The sequence below is a fragment of the Anser anser genome, assembly GCF_964211835.1.
Source record: "Anser anser genome assembly, chromosome: 2".
In the NCBI taxonomy this organism is placed as follows: domain Eukaryota; kingdom Metazoa; phylum Chordata; class Aves; order Anseriformes; family Anatidae; genus Anser; species Anser anser.
This window is the reverse complement of record NC_139721.1, coordinates 153,705,207-153,723,011: the sequence shown is the minus strand read 5'-3', so window position 1 is coordinate 153,723,011 and position 17,805 is coordinate 153,705,207. Positions and strand designations below refer to the sequence as shown.

At 38.8% G+C, this 17,805-nt stretch overlaps 1 protein-coding gene across 2 annotated transcripts in view; it reads right to left on the bottom strand.

The window, feature by feature from the left end:
• Nucleotides 1–17,805, bottom strand: part of LMBR1 (limb development membrane protein 1) — a 75,446-nt gene that overhangs the window by 41,539 nt on the left and 16,102 nt on the right. The window contains exons 3-5 of one of the 2 annotated variants that reach the window (XM_083826238.1): nt 15,789–15,828; nt 13,302–13,441; nt 5,353–5,456 (exon numbers count right to left, since the gene is read on the bottom strand). In XM_083826238.1, the coding sequence (XP_083682364.1) occupies nt 5,353–5,456; nt 13,302–13,441; nt 15,789–15,828 (284 nt within the window). The remainder of the gene's footprint in view (nt 1–5,352; nt 5,457–13,301; nt 13,442–15,788; nt 15,829–17,805) is intronic. The other variant, XM_083826239.1, reaches the window with a different exon arrangement.

Sequence of the window (17,805 nt, the reverse complement as noted above, 5' to 3'; positions counted from 1 at the left end):
CAGAGTTCAGTCTTACTATTTAGTCTCATTAACATGACTAGGAAAATATGTTTATCAATTGCAAAGACAAATGTATCTATCAACTTGAACACTGGAGATGGAAGATGTACACACCATGGCTACTCAGCAAATTACAGCCTATCTTTACAGCAAAAATAAAGCTGTTTCTCTAAAAACACTCATAACTGTACTTTTGCAGAGCTCCAACATTTCACTCCCTCCCCAAATATATAATTTTATTTACAACGCACCTTCTTAAAAGTAGTGCTCTAGAGAAAAAGAGGAAGGGAGCGTTTAAGAGCAGAAATCTCCGTATTTCGGTATTTGGGACAGAACCCACGTACCAGGTTTTACTTGCAAGGGCTAAGCTGCAACTGCTAACACAGGCAGGACTTTGGCAGTCACAATAGCCAAGTTTTATACAGTAGCAAGCACTACACAATAAACTGTTCTGAGCACTGGCCCATCTCACCTGCCTTAGCCGTATGAATAAATTGCTACATGTTTAAGTGGTGGTTTTTATTAAAAATAAACTCAATGAGAATTCGGGAAGAGATATCAAGGGAAGGCAAGCAGATGGAGAGACTAGCTGACACATAACAATAGCTGGTGAAATATTACTCTTATTTTCTGTAATAAACACCAAGATCAAAACATTATGCAAGTTAAATTTCCTTGAAAGGTTCCCAGCAGGAGTTTTCCTTTTTGTTTGTGCAGTACGCGATTTCCTCTCACCCACAAAAAACATACCAAGAATGTGCATGTGCCACTAACACTAAGCAGCACTTCCTTAATCACTCATTTCCAACAATTTATGGATGATCAGTGGCAAAAACGAGCAAAAATAATGAAAGCATGCAATGAAAGCTCATTGAGACAAACCGGCTTGGACTTCCTACTCATTTCTGTGTCTCTTTAAGATTGGGGGTCTGATACAAATTAGCCACTGGGAAAAAAGTCATCTGGTCATAAAATACAGTACAGGGTCACTTTTATGTAAGTTTGCCAAAAGGGACATAAACCAGGACAATTTCAAACTGTGACACAGGATAGAAGTATATTAAAAAAATCTTTGTTCCTCCTCCATTGTGCTGTCATGTTGCTCAGCTTTATAGACGTTCTGAGCACCAGCTCTGGCCTCTTCGCTTCCACCTGGTCTACCTAATTAATTAAGCAAGGAAGTTACCTCAAATTTTTGTACTATTTGTTTTTATTATCATGCACTTCTTTTGATGTTCCAGGAGTTAACCTCTTAATCCACAGACTCTGTGTGCTGTGTTCTGAACATTTTGGGATGTCTGGATAATTTGGATAATTGGTCAGGATGTTGCTGTCGCTCATGTTAAACTTTATGCCATGACTTCAAGTTCAAAGATCAGTATTAAGGTAAAATGCTTCATAAAGCCTTTTTAAAACTCTACACTCCTGATCACGCAATATCTAGTTATACCAGTTTCTCACGGTGGTAAATGGCACTATTTGTATTTTCTTACAAGGAAATTACTCCTAAACATCTTTATCTTTGTCAACTTCAAACAAATACAAATTTCAGTTGAAGTTACATCAAGAGAAAGCATATTTTAAAGGTCAAGAAAAGGTACAGCAATTACCTCCTCAAAAAGGTTCGCCTCCTTCACCCAGAAGCATACATGTAGTTTTCTTTGCAGTCTTATCACCCAAGGAAACACCAGCACCGTAAACTACAGAGACTCAACTACAGATACCACAACTTTCCCTTTTCAGAATAATAAGGGATGAGGTTAGTTATGACATTAAGAAACACGGCTGACACCTTTGTTTCGTACTTGTACTACAGAATTTGTGAAGGTCAGCGGCAAAGAACTGAATGAGGCTCTAAAGAAGAAATAACTTGACGCACAGACTCTACAAAGGAAGACAAGAAGAATTTAGAAAGACATCGAAATGTTTTTAAGACTGGTGCAGGAGATTAAAGTTACTTCAAGCTATCCCAATAGTTCAGTTAATAGCATTGGCTAAAGCGTAACATATTGCAATGATCTCTGACTACTTCAATAATCTTGAAAAATTTAGTTCACAAGTCCATGTAAATATCCACGTGTGCACAAATTCACACACAATGGGTACAGATATACATACACCCATACATACACTACTCCAGTTAACAGAAGCCTGCATCTGCCAGGATGGAAATAAACTATAGCAAGCAGTTAAGCTCTTTAAAAGGGCATGGGCAACCCCCTTAGGCCCAAAATGCCCTTTTTGAATTACCATAGTGGTTTTAATTAAAAACTAGGCAGAGAATCAGTTTGATTTCCAGTACAACATTGCATCCGTCCACGGTGAGTGCCTAATTTCCGTATTTCTCTCCTCTGTGCAATACACAAGTGCTTGGTTGTTTTAAACTGTTGCCCTGGGGAAGTCAAAGAGTCTGTAAGAGGGGCCATGTGCCATTTAGGAAGTATACTAGCAACCAAGAAAAAAAAGCCATGGTAAATTGGAAGATAGTTAATCAATCCCATTCAGATTCATGAAACTTAACCAGTTAAGGGGGCAATGCTTCCAGAAAAGAACATGGAAAGAAAAGTTATACAAAACTGATAACGCTAACCTATGAGCTATTTGAAACAAAGCTTGCAAGAAGTTCACATGATAATAAGTAGATAAAAATCAACTTGTAGCATAATCTGTGATAAACACTCAGATAAAAGCTTTGGGAATTAGGCCCGTATGTGATAATGACAAACATCACTGTCACGACTTAAGCTGAACAAAGAAATCCAATACAAAAATGAAAAAGATGATTCAATTTCAGAACTGAACCTCTTATTCATTCATTTTTCAGAACTTCTATTAAAATCAAACAAGCAACTTTTATATGAAGACCTTCAAATGGACGTCCTGACTGCACGCCCAAATCCCAAATGACCTGTTTATTCATTATAACAAAAGTAATTCAATGACAAATCTAAGATGGCCTGCATAGAAGCTTCCAGTGGAACAGTCTTCTCATCCAATTTTTACCCGAACAGGTATCTAAAAATCACCTGCTCCCCCTATTCCATATACCCAACTCCCAGCTGAAAGATTAAAGGCTACATATCCTGTGCCAAACTTCTTTATTCAAGATCTTCGCATTTACAAGAAAATCGTTCTTCTCTTAACCGCTGCAAGTTTCACCAAATGTATGAAATGTTTCTTTAAATTGAGATCACTAAAATCTGATTTTGCCATTTAACAATAATAGCATTGGAATTATTTTTTTAATAACCCTGGCCCATTAGTCTGATGTGATGAATGACAAAATATGATGACTTTTTTTTTTTAAAATAGTGTAAGTACAATCAAAACCAAAATAGTTTCTTAAAGTACCAGAATTCTACACGGTAATAATCATTTCAAAATCTTGTCTGAAAAGAAAGATAACCAATGTGCCAAAATATAACAGAAAACCTTTCTTGACATATGCAGACAGATTATGGTTTTCTCTCATCTAGCTTTATAAATGGTTCCAAGTGTAAACATGCAATAGCGACCCTAATTCTCTTGATACCGGCTACCAATACATCCCATTCATATGTTCAATGGTTACAGCATAACTTTTAAAGTTTTACCTAAAGTCCAAGTTTAGTGCAGCTGGGTTGCATAATGCATTTATTGTAGACAAATCTACAGGTCAAAGGGACACACTGGCAGTACCGTACACAGTACGTTAAAGAAAAAAATCCTTGTTTTTTGTTGGACTGCAGAAGACAAATCCCACTAAAGTCAGCTAATTTACACATTAGCTGTAACTAGACACTTAGAGACAAAAGCCAAATGGAACAGTCTCCACCTGGAAACTGAAAGGTCAAACTGAGTTGCTGAAAATGTTCTCAGGACTATGGATACCTGAAGGAGAAGAAAGTAGACCATTTTCCAGCCATGTGGGATACGTAGAGTTAAATATAGTACTATGGACAACAGTTGGCCTGTCATCAGCGTGGTCATACCGAAGTAACTTGCGTACATCCAGTGCAGTCAGTAAAATATAACACTGCAGCTGCATTGGTGAGCTCAGACCAGGCTATCAAATAAGTGCTTGAGTCCCACAGGTCCCTCCTGACACAGCTATCTCATTCAGTCTATGTAATCTACCAATAGCTTCAACAGTGGAGTAAAACCCCTATTTCTTCACATTCTGTTCTCTGAAATTGAGATTTTCTTCATGCTATGCTTTCTAAGTATCCTTTTTTCTTTGCTTTCTCCTGTTCTCTCAAGAGTCTACTTGAACCATAAAATCCCAAACTGGATGTAGTACTTCATTGGAGACTTTCCCAATTCCACGAAGAACAAAAATGGCAACTTCATCTCCATGACGCATTCTTGTCAATACAACCAAGAACTATGTTTCCTACCCCACCGCAATCATCACCTTGCTGATTTATGTTATATATGATCCACCAACGACTCCGTCTTTTGTATCCGCCCTCAGCGGATTTCATTCTAGTTTTAGGCCACTTTCCAATATCCTTTGCTTTCTAATAACTATCATCCAAAGGGTGTGGAATTTTCTTGTATAGTATCATTAAAAACAAAAAGTGTAATCATTTGGATGATAAAGATTTATGAAAGCATGCTACAGCTGGTCCCCATACAATTGACTTCAGTTATTTGATATTTACCACTTGAAATTGAATTTGCCATGCTTCCCATTACAGTATTTTTCTTGTATTTCTTTAGTTCGCATAATATAATAGAATTATCATGTTATTCAGAAATTTCTTTCCCAAGTTCCATGCTCCACTGAAATAGTCAGCCCTCCCAACCTTCACATACCTAACTAAATTATCCTAAACGGGTAGAGAATAACAAAAAAAACTCTTAACATGTTGTTAATACTGACAATCAGGCAGTTGGACTAGATGATCTTTGCAAGTTCCTTCTGCTCTATTCTAAGGAGAACTTCATTTACATTATAAATAGACCTTTATAACTCACAAATCAAGGTGGCTGTTTTATTTTTTAAGTTTTCCTCGGGTCATCTATTAAGTCACCCTTTCCATTAATGAGAAGCTTGTATTTCTTTTTATTGCTTTATTATTAGTATATATATTGAATCTTCTTTTAACATCCCAAAAAAAATCCTTTTCCTCAAAAAAAAAAAACTGATTCAAACATTTTAAAACACAAGGTAACCCACTTTCTTGATACCAGTGTACATGCCATGTATTGTATACTAACTTCACCTGCCTGTTCAATATTGTACATTTGTATACGCACATACACATACACATCCCAGTATAGCCCTCCCAAATCTGTAATTTGTTCCATCAGAAATGAGGACTGAAAATGGAATATGTACTCCATATGTATTTAACAGTATTTTCCTACCTTTTTTAAGCCAGCGAATCCTTCCGATTCCAGGAAGAAAAAGGCAAAGGGCATCAACACAAACAAACATAAATTGGAAAAAAGAGAAGCAAGATTCCACAAACCTGCAATAAACAAGAAAGTATACATTGTAAGTTTCTCAATTTTAAAAAAGTTAATGTCACATTTTCCTTCTGTACATATAACAACGAAGCATACATTAGTACTACACAATCAGTTTTATGGATACATAATTACCTCCAGGTCATGGCCAAAAAAATACTCGTTTCTCTGCACAATAAGTTACTGACACAAACTGGATATCAACTTCAACAGCAGCAACTGTCTGAAATCTTGGAAGAGAGACTGCGAACTCCAGTGGACTACTCCCGCAATAACCCACTCAAGGATACTTACATGCATTTAACATTTTCAGGAGAGAACTATTTTATCAACAGTGAGTCCCACAAAATTCAGTTCTGTGTATTCACTACCTCCCATATTTTTCCTTGAGAGAATGTCAGACAAATCATGGGTTTTAACATCAGCAATGCAAAAACACCGTCACCACCTCTGAATTAGAAGATATAGTAAAGGCAACAGCAGCCTTTCAGAGTGAGCTTACTGGCTCAGTGGTCAATTGGAGAGCAGTAGATTATGTTTATCACAATTCCAGTATAACACAACTTCATCTCCCAGAATATCCCCATAATTAATGAAATATGGGCTCAGTGGAGAGTGCATTGGACTAAAATTGCCTGAGCTTCTGGGCTCAAAGGGTTGTGATCAGCAGCACAAAGTCAGGCTGGAAGCCAGTCACCAGTAGCGTACCCCAGAAGTTAACAATTATCTTCATTAACAACACAGAGAGTGGGAAAGAGTGCATCCTCAGCAAGTCTGCCTATTATACAGAATGGGGAGGAGAACAGGGAAGAGCAGGGGTTTGTCATTAAGACAAACCTCAGCAGCCTGGGCAACCAGACAGAGAGCACACTGACGACCAATTGGCCCAACAGTAGCTTTGTAGAAAATGCCTTAGAGATCCTGTTAGATACCAAGCTGAACAGGAGCCCTTGCAACAAAGAAAGCCAACAGCATCCTCAGCTGCACTAGAAGCAGCGTTGCCAGCACTCCAAGGGAGGTGATCCTTCCTCTGCTCACTGTGCGCACATCTGGAGTGCTGCATTCCCCTGTGGGCTCCTCCATACAAGAGGGACACAAACACACTGGAACGAGCCCAGCAAAGGACTGCAACTTAATTAAAGGATTGAAGCATCTTCATAAAGAAGAGGTGATTTTATTAATGCATGTAAGTATCTGATGTGGAGTGGGTAAGGATGACAGAGTCTGGTTCTTCACAGGGGTATCTAGTGAAAGGAAATGAGGCAGTGAGCACAAATGAAAAACAGGAAAACCAACTTAAAACACAAGAAAAAACATTTTCACTGTCACTGTTGTCAAACACTGCAACAGGTTGCCCGGAGAGATTTTTATAACTTCTGTTCTCTGGTGTACTCCAAATACAACTGGAGACTGCCCTGAGCAGCCTCCTCCAGCAGACCCTGCGTGGAGCAGGGGGGAACAGCAGACGGTTTCCAGAGGTCCCTTCAAACTTCAACCATTCTGTGAGTTTGAAGAAAAACCAACGACTAAAACTAGGACATCTGTAAGACACATGTGACATTTGCAGGAAGGGATAAGATTTGGAAAACAACCTGAAGTGATAACTGATCTCCGTTAAGGGTAACTGTTTTATTGGGATTTTCTGAGCCAGATACCTTCTAAACAGCCCGTTTCTGATACATGTCCCTGTCATCATCCTATCAAACATTTGTAGGATGCTATGTTTTTTCTTTATAAAAGCATTAGCTTACCTGCAATTTACTACTAGCAGAGCTAACAGATTTAACTAGTGTTACGTGTACTGCAACCTGAAAACACAACTCTTGTAGTTGAGAAACAAGCTCAGTCCCTCACCTTCCCCAAAACACATGTATTTCCAGTCCTACAGGACTATATATCACCTGAAATCCCAAAAAGAACATCCCCCGCGATAAAAAGAAATCCTTCTCAGACTTGCTCTTTCTAAAAATTCCTCCATTTTTGGAAAGCATAGGGAAAGAAGGAGGCATTTACTGCATGTCTGGGGAATTCATTATTGACAGAAACTCCTACATTTAGTTCCAAATGTGAAATGCTTATCAGTTATCTTCATCTACCTCCTCCTTAAAAGACTTTCATCATGTACATTTTTCCCCCCTTATTTGAATTTCAAGGAGAAAATGGGGGGGATCTGCTAAGCAACAGACAATAAAACAACATTCCAAAAGATGCACAAAATACAATACCAAAATGCTAAAGAAAACAGACTGCCTCATGGTGGCTAAACTTGAGTTAACAAAGAGGGGGATTTTTCCTTTAGAATTTGCTGTCAGGAAGCTCCTGTTACCACTGAAGAAACATTAACACATAACATCAGGAAGGCTGTCAGCAGCAGCCCTTATCAGAGATACACACATGCACTCAGAGTGCTTGTTATTGTATATATATTTTTTTTCCCTCCAGGAGCGTATATTTTATTTCAGTGGCTTTCTCTGACTGAAGAGATAGTACATTCAGATGCAGATAGTACATTCAGTTACCCAACACAAAGCTGATCTCCTTCTATGACCAAGTGACGCGCTTGGTGGATGAGGGAAAGGCTGTGGACGTGGTCTACCTTGACCTCAGTAAGGCTTTTGACACCGTTCCCCACAACATTCTCCTCAAGAAACTGGCTGCTCGGGGCTTGGACTGGCGTACGCTTCGCTGGGTTAGAAACTGGCTGGATGGCCGGGCCCAGAGAGTTGTGGTGAATGGAGTCAAATCTGGCTGGAGGCCGGTCACTAGTGGAGTCCCCCAGGGCTCGGTACTGGGGCCGGTCCTCTTTAATATCTTTATTGATGATCTGGATGAGGGCGTCCAGTGCACCCTCAGTAAGTTTGCAGACGACACCAAGCTAAGTGCGTGTGTCGATCTGCTCGAGGGCAGGAAGGCTCTGCAGGAGGATCTGCATAGGCTGGAGCGATGGGCTGAGGTCAACTGCATGAAGTTCAACAAGGCCAAGTGCCGGGTCCTGCACCTGGGCTGCAACAACCCCAAGCAGAGCTACAGGCTGGGAGATGAGTGGCTGGAAAGCTGCCTGGCCGAGAAGGACCTGGGAGTATTGGTGGATAGTCGGCTGAATATGAGCCAGCAGTGTGCCCAGGTGGCCAAGAAGGCCAACGGCATCCTGGCCTGTATAAGAAGCAGTGTGGCCAGCAGGTCGAGGGAAGTGATTGTGCCCCTGTACTCGGCTCTGGTGAGGCCGCACCTCGAGTACTGTGTTCAGTTTTGGGCCCCTCGCTACAGGAAGGACATGGACGTGCTCGAGCGAGTCCAGAGAAGGGCGACCAAGCTGGTGAGGGGTCTGGAAAACAAGTCTTACGAGGAGCGGCTGAGGGAGCTGGGCTTGTTCAGCCTGGAGAAGAGGAGGCTCAGGGGCGACCTCATCGCTCTCTACAGTTACCTGAAAGGAGGCTGTAGAGAGGTGGGGGTTGGTCTATTCTCCCACGTGCCTGGTGACAGGACGAGGGGGAATGGGCTAAAGTTGCGACAGGGGAGTTTTAGGTTGGATGTTAGGAAGTACTTCTTTACCGAAAGGGTTATTAAGCATTGGAACGGGCTGCCCAGGGAGGTGGTGGAGTCACCATCCCTGGAGGTCTTTAAAAGACGTTTAGATGTAGAGCTTGGGGATATGGTTTAGTGGAGTACTTAGTGTTAGGTCGGAGGTTGGACTCGATGATCTTGAGGTCTCTTCCAACCTAGAAAAATCTGTGAATCTGTGAATCTGTGAATCTGTGAATACCCATTTGTCCAAATTCCAGCCATTGTATCACACATATATGTACAGAACAGTTCTAAGAGATGCAAATAGTACATACAGAGCATTTTAAAGGATGGGAAGGTGGTGCACATCTGGGCTGACGTTTAAGTTGAAATCCAAAATGTACACATTAGCAGCTGATAGGAACCACGTTTACAGATTAAATTACAGCACTACAATGTACACATGACATTATGAGAGGTAAGGACAGCTGCAGTGCTGATGACGCACACACTTTCCTCAGAGTAAAGGGAACACTAGATTTAATAGACAATATATTACATAATAATCATCACAACAATGTAATAGCCTTTAATATCAATAGGTTCCCTTTTCTTTTCCTACCCACCCACTTCACTGACTTAAGAACATAGAGGGCCTTCTTCCCCTACCATATTTTTAATCCTAATTTGATAAATCATATTAAAATACACCCCCAAAAATAATTCTTACTCCACTGATGCATCATAAAACTGTGAAAGACACTCGTAGATTTTAACATATACAAAAGCTTTAAGCAGTCTAGTCATTGGGTTTTTGGTTGTTTTTTAGTGTTTTTTTTTGGGGGGGGGGGGGCCTGTTTATTTTACATGCATTTGTAGTGACCTAAGAAAATCCCCATAAAATAAGTTAATAATACAAAAATTAATAACCCCTCAGTCTCTGGCAAACAGATTAGAGCCTCAGCAATTTTTCTTCTCTTATTCGTGGGAGTTTCATTACATTTTACCTCCACCTGGTGGCTGTATTTAACAACAGCACGAATGCACATCCAGCTGTCAGAAGTAGCTCTGGGTTTAGTTCAACACACATTAGGTAAGGTTATTTATACTGGATCTAGCTATGGGCCTTCTGCCTAGTTTCAAACGTTAAAGGAATATACTTTCCATTTCTCTAAGTACCAAAACCAATGCAGCAATCCACAATATAAAAAATTAATATCACAATCAAGTATCACGGACTATATCTGCAACTGATAAACTAATACAAGCACTCCAATGAAATATTTTTCGATTTGATGGGAAACAAAACATTACACAAACTATACATAAAGTCTATGCTAGACAATTATGGAGATATGAACACTTTCTGAATTTGAGTGTTTGTGATAGCTCTATCAACTCTCAAAACTTGCACATATATCTCATGATTTACTTAGTTGGGCCATAATGTAAATAATTTACAAAGTCGGGCCCTTACACGGGAATTATTTTTTTACAAGGCAGCGCAACACTACTCTGCACACCTAGTGAAGGCCACAAGAGGGAGCTCCTTACCACAATAAAATGTTGAAATAACAGGTTTTTGTCAAATTCCACTAACAGAAGCCTGTGGTCAGACCTAAAAATCTGCTCAAATTTCTGACAGCTTCACAGCAACTGCAGAAAATCTTGTTTTAGTTCAATCATCTCTATCCCTAATGTAAGCTTTGGTCAAACTTGGAAACTCAACAATGCTGAACTTCCTACCATGCTAGCCATTGCTACTAGACTGAAAATAAGTTATACCGTGCATGCAGAAAGTGCTTTCTTTATTTTCTCTTCCAAAAGACTATCCTTAAAGCAAAAGATGACAGTCACAGGAAAATTCAGATGCCTCTGTATGTGAAAGTTATTTTCCTCAAGCAGATTTCCAACTATCTCACATTTTCTTAAGTAATGTAACAACCCTGACATAGAAAGAGTGTTTCAGAGTTGTTTAATACAAGAATTTTCACTCTGCAATGCTGTAGTTTCTCCCAGGTCAGCTCAGACACAGAAGTAAGGATTATTTTCCATTAAATAGTTTTTTCCCATGTTCTGGAGTGAACAATGTGCCTGAACAGCTAAATCTCTGAAAAACTATAATTTCTCCCCACGCCCCCCCATGTAGGAGGCATACCAAATTAGTGTTACCCCACAGTATGTGTGACAGGATAGATCATAAATTAATCAGAATAGAAAGAGCCTCTCTAGTCACAGAGCCTGATCTCCTGCTTAAAACTGCTAACCTGCAGGTGTAGTCAGGCTTCTCAGGGCTTCAGACAGTTCAGGCTTAAAAAGTCTCCAAGGGTTTAGTCTTTCTGAACAACTTTATCCAGCATTTAACCATGCTCATTGTGAGGAATTTTTGCTTTATGTCCTGCAAACATTGCTTCTTGCCTCACACTGCATGCACCAGAGAAGAAACTGTCTGTATTTTCTCTACACGCCCACGCAGGTCAGTGAATACTGCTGTTAGATCCCCCCGAGTTTGCTCTTCTCCAGAACCCCTGCACCCTGGGACATAGCCCAGTGACTGGTTTGCTCCCTTTTATTACCTAACTCTGCCCTTATCTACAACAGCCAGGGTCTCTTTTCCCCCATACTTCACAGCTTGGGGCACAGACCTGTGAAGTCTTACAGCAGACCTTGCCAGCAAAGCCGGAGGTAAAGACCATCTCGACTACCTCAGCCTTCTTCAGGCTGGCAGCAGAAGAGTGCTTTCCTGGATTTTGCTCTACACAAGCCCCTCACCAGCTGCAACTCCAGCCATACCCCACCATTTCCCAGTTAGGGCATCAGGTTTTCCTAATTTCACCCCAGAATACTAAACCAGGTGATGTTTCTGCACTCCTCCTAGGTAGTTCATGCCTACTTTCACTAGTTGTGAACTTCCTCTTCGTTTTGAAGCTCAGGGGTTCCCCATTAAGCCAGGCCAGCCTCCTACCACACCACTCCTGCTCACTGTCTTGCACACTGAGGCGGACTGTTACAGGGCTTTAAGGAGGGTATCCCTGAAAATAAGCATCTCTCCTGGGTTCCTCTGTCTTCAGGGCATTCTCCAATGAATAATCCACATATGCAGCTCCTCAACAGAACAGCCTGTTCTCTTAAAATGTCTTTATCCTGTTTTTCTTCCTTGCTCTTCCTTAGATCTTAAACTATTCAAAGTCACCACAATCAGGGTTGCCATCAACTAGCATATCTATAAGCAGCTCCTCCTTAATTGTTAATTTAAAAAACCTTTTACTGTCCAGATAACAAAAAATACTCCACTAGTTTCAGAAATATGATCACCGATATGCTTTATTTCCTGGCTTTACCTACCTGCATTTAATCTGTCGTAAATTTCTTTAGTCTTATTAAAGAAGAACTGCAAATTAGGGATCTGGAAATTCCTGAGTTAGCTGTGCATGAGTATTATTAGATACTTTGCAGAAATATTACCAAACAAAAGCAAAATTTCATGCAAAGCCCAAGTACCATCTGTTCACAACAACTGAAAAAGAACCATAGGGTTAACTTGGAATTTATTCATTTCAGATTAAATAAATTGTTTCTGGGAGCAGACATTATCTCTTTTCTTCCCCTCCAAATCTACTGAAGAACATCCCATTTTCACAGTTATTTCCCCTCAGACGCAAAGAAGCGTGGAAAAAAACTTCCAAATATTAGTACCCATTATACATGTTCACATACACCAAATCATGTTAACCAGTCTGGAAAAGCATACAAAACTCACTCTGCCGGGCATCAAGGCATCATTCCTGCAAGTATATTTGCAGAAGTTACACTTGTCTTGAACTATTTCAAGGAAAACATCATGTATTTTTATTGTGACTCTTTATTATGCTCGGAAAACATATTCTACAGTTTTCCTCACTTACAAAAAGTTAGGTTGAATTGAACTGTCTAATCCCAACTACTCATAGATAGAAAGTTTCTTGAAACAAATTTTGTATTTAAAGAATAAATTTATCATTACAAGCAAACAGGCTTATGAATCTTGCAGTTACACATAAGGAAGGCGTTTCAACAGTGCATTTTCAAGTTAGTTAGCTTCTGGTAGCTCTAATGCTACATTGATACTCAAAGCAATGCATTTGGTTTAATTCCAAGTCTTCATATTTCTTTAATAAACAACAGAACAGTGAAGACAGATTTTAAGGATGCATCACCCAGCAGCAAAAACAACTAACCAATAACATATCAACAATTCATTTAGCATTTTAAAGGAAAATGGGGTTATTAGTTTAAAAATAAGAACATATCTGTAAATGTATAATGAAGACATCAATTTTAATTACATTATGCTGAGTACTAACCATGAATTAGTGAGCCATTTAACCACTGAATATAGTAGTTTTGTGGAAAAGAAAGCAGGATCTCATTGCTGATTATTGAGAAAGGTAGAAGCAGGACTGCACCAGCTGAAACTGCTAGAGTGAAGGTGCTCAAGAACAGCCTGAAATTTAAAGAAATGTACCACTGTTACCAACAACAACATGCTCTGAACAGGGTTAAAAAAAAAAAAGTAGTTAGCCTACCTATTAAAACAGCGTCTGAAGGTAACCCTGTGATTTCCACAGTATTTCACTTCAAAAAAGCAAATTCAAATACCAAGTAGTTTACGGAATCCAGTAAAAATAATTGCTTTTTACTAAATGCCACAATTACACTCTTTGGAATGGTGTGCATTCAACGTTATAAAATTATTGGAATTTATGCAGTATCTTTTGACAATTCATATTTTACTTTTCATTCCCCACATACATACATAGAAAAATTTTTCTATTTCTAAATTCTTACTATAATTTTATTTTAAAAAAGCAGATGAGCTTTTTAATGTTCACAAAGTGGGTATAATTACACAAATATTTTAACACCAAACTGAAAAAACTATTGCTTTTCTTTCACCAAGTACACATTTGAATATCTCACAGCTTAGTGTTTTTTGATAGCTAAAGTCAGTACTGAGAAATCACCAGAATTATGTAAAGTGTTTAAGCTTACTCTCTTTAGATCACAAATACGATTTATACAAACTGCCATCTTGTGGCATTAAAAAGAACTGTGTTCTTCAAAAAGCAAAGTAAAAATATTCTCACAGAACTAATCCAACGCTAGAACAAAATAAGAAATAATTTTCAAAACTCTATAAGAAAAATAAACTTAAATAGATCATTCCTATGACAGAAGCATCAATGAGCTGCTTACAGAAATCTTACTTTTCCTTAACTGTCTCTACAAATCTAATTTTCATTCACACAATGAAGAAAGTCAGTGTGACTAATTTCCTTTCAGAAAAAGATACGATGCTTTTGTTGTTGGTTTTTGACATATTTTTCTTTCACTTAAAGATGTTTAAGTACTCAAAGCCAAAACTGAGAAACTTAACACACTGTCTTTTAAGGTGCTACGGGAGTTTGGGTTGGTTTTCTCCCCCACCTACCTCTTTTAAGTCCTGACAATTATGCTACTCAAAGAAATATCTTACTGTATATGTCTGACAGTTACTGCTGTTTGAAAAATAACATGCCCACTTCAGAAACAAGAAAGCTTAGGCTGAAAAAACAGGAAGCAATATATAACACTTTCAATGAAAGGATATTATTCTGAAGTGCCAATCTTGTCTTGACTTACACCATGGTCTTATGAAGAACACTATTTACAATTGATATTTGTTGTACTTTAAAGCTAAACTAGAAAATAGATTCGGGGTAACAGTTAACCAGACAAGTTTTACTCTTTGAATGTTGAAAAATTCAAAGCCAGGCTAAGACCACAGCTGCTATGAGAATCATTCAATCTAGAAGAACCTTAATTCACTGCAGTCTGAAAACCAGAAGAGTACCTCCTCTCTACATTAGAGCTGAGACCTTCATGGCATTCAAGTATGTATTTTTTTCTCTCTTGACCTGAAGCAGACCTTGTGGCAAATGAGTATTTTAAAGCCATAAAAAAATATCAGACACTACTGGGCAAAGCGTGTAAGATTTATCATCTTTGTGCATCTTCCAAGCTTGCCACAAACCCACAACTAAAAGTGAACAGCTTGCAATGTACTCGGCACTTTCCCAGGGTACAAGACAAATCAATAAAACATGCAATGAGCTCTCCTTCCAACAGGATGACAGTACCACCACCAAAGAGCTAAGAGTGTTGCAGTAAGTAGCAAGTCCACAGGTTTTAGCAAATCACAAAACTGAGAGGGCAGCAACAGCTCACAGACGTTCTGTAAATCCTCAGGGATATTTAAATAGGAAAGATTAATATCTAGTTTTACAAAGGAACAGGAAGAGGACAGAGTCTCTGGCAGACCAGCAGGTCTGGCAAGTGTTTGACTTCCATTCACTATTCTTTTTTAAGCCCTGTTCAGATGATCAAATGCAGATGTCTACTTTATGGTGAGCTACGTTGCTCTCCAGGATCCACTGCCTCCCTTGACAAGATTGCCATTGACTACTGCGGTGGGACTTAATTCACATGACACCTGTATTTAGACACCTTACTTTAGGTGACAGTCTTGCACTGGATTCTACCCTAGCATCAGATCCTCATATGACATTCTGACCAACTTAGTGCCCTACCAGAAAAGCCACAGGTGGAAGAATCCCTAGACCAAACTGCCTTCTCTCATCATGTCTTCCATAACCCAAGTTGACAGCTGATCAAGTATCTTTTCCTCTGCCCTCTGATAGCACATTTAATTTGCCATCACATTTAAAAGGGACTTATCTAGTTTGAAAGCACACAAGATTCCTGTCAAAACAATATATTCAGGTAAAAAGTTCTTAAAGAGCTATACATACGATATTCTGTTAACTATGGCATCTTCATCCTCTTGCTCATCTGAAAAAAAAATATAGAAGGTTATATTCAATAGGTAGTCTCCTTTCCTCAGGCTAAACATACATAGGAACACATTTAGTTAAAATTTAGGATTACTAAAACCAAAAATTTATTAGCATCGGTATTTTAAAAGTGCCTTTTACAAATGTTTTTTTTTTTGACTAGTCTTAAGCTCTTCTCAATCAAGTTAGCTACAAAGTTATTTCATTCTATTTCAAGAAGTTTTAACCTGCATATTTAAAATATCTTCCAAAGGGCTCTATGGCAAGCAAGCTTTCAGACTATTACTACTACAGCTGCTGCTACAAACTGTCACTCTGGATATCTCAAGCTTCACAGAGCAGAAAAGCTACAGGAGAGTCTTCAGGTCCATATTACCCTACTACTGTAAGTTCCTAAATAGACGTTTTATTTTCAGTATTAATATTGGGGGTGAGGTGTTTTTATGGGGTTTTGTTATTTAAAACAAAAAGAAACAAGCAAGAAAACCACACAGACAAAGAAAGCATACAGGAATGACCACTTGTTTCACTCAGTAACTTCTCCTTACTGATTTCTCCACCCTGCTCCTGGCTTTTTTGGTTTGCTTTTTGTTTTGAGTGGGGGGTAGGGGAAGAGAAGATCTGTTGTTGCATATTCCAACGATTTTAAGTCTTTTCAACATTTAGCTCAGAGATCTAATCGCAAATATGTTCTTCATCTATTCTTTATACACTTTTCTATACATGTCTGTGTGTTATTCCTACATTTTAAGTCATTTTAGAGTCAGCCTTCTTTAATCTTTCAAGTCTCCCAGCTTTTCCATCAGGTAACTCAAAATCTATTTTTCAACCCTTATTTATTCTTGGTTTGAAAAACAGACCAGGTGTTTCAAGTTTTTAAGAACTATGCATACACTCGAAATAAACATGTAGCCATTAACGTACTGTACTTTCACAGAATAATTTCATAAGAATGAGGGGTTATTGCTTCCATTTCTTTGAGTGGAATCTGATGGTGTTTTGATGGGAATCTCATGGTGTTTTCAGAGACCAAGTACAAGTCCCTTATGTATTACCCTGGCTAGAGAGCTTGTTGTGGAAACTTTTTTTCCCCTGAAAGAATTCCAGAAGTGCTAACTCTCCAAACTAATCTCATCAGGAAGATCCTAGCAAGCAATGAAGTTTGCCTAACTAAATGCTCAAAAAACTTTCAGAAAGTCATGACAGCTGCAGAGCATTTCCTCTCCCTAGCTGTTGAGAACAACTGCCAAAAAGGTAAAAAGTATTCACATCCAGGAGTTTGCCAAACTCATTCTCCCTTCCCATTCTTCCATACTTCCATATAACAGCATATAACAGCAGCTTTGTATCCAGAATACATACTAGGATCACAAGGTAGCATCTGTTTTATTCACTATGTTGAAAGAGGCACACTTTTTTTAATAAAAGATACACTAAATTTCTTGAAGATTTTTATGTTTTACATACAAGTCCATCTGTGAAAGTAGCGCTATCCTAACACAGGTCATTAAAGCTCAATAAGCAGTTTCTACCAAAATTCAAAGTGCCAAGGTCTTGATGCATGCAAATGCTTTTCTGGAATGATTGACTGAGCATCAAAGCCTCGGATAAGCTGTCAAGAGTCAAAGATTCTGCCATTTTATACAGATTTTTATGGTATTTGCCTTTAGAATAGAAAGAGAAAAATATGACAGGGGTCCCTACAGATTAGTGTCAGACAATGTTTCTAAAGTAAGGAAAAAAAGGATTATCACTTATCTCAAGGAATCAGGCTTCAATGGGGAGGTCATAAAGAACACATTAAGAACAATAAAACAACTGTACCTAAACAAAGCAGAATTATTAGACAAAATCCACTACTTCCCTTCAGTAGAACTGGCAACCTTTTCACTTTACCAGCTAAAGCTTTGAACTTGATTTTGACGTTAAAGTACAGCCTGAAGACACTTACTCTAAAGAAGTTGACATGAAAGGA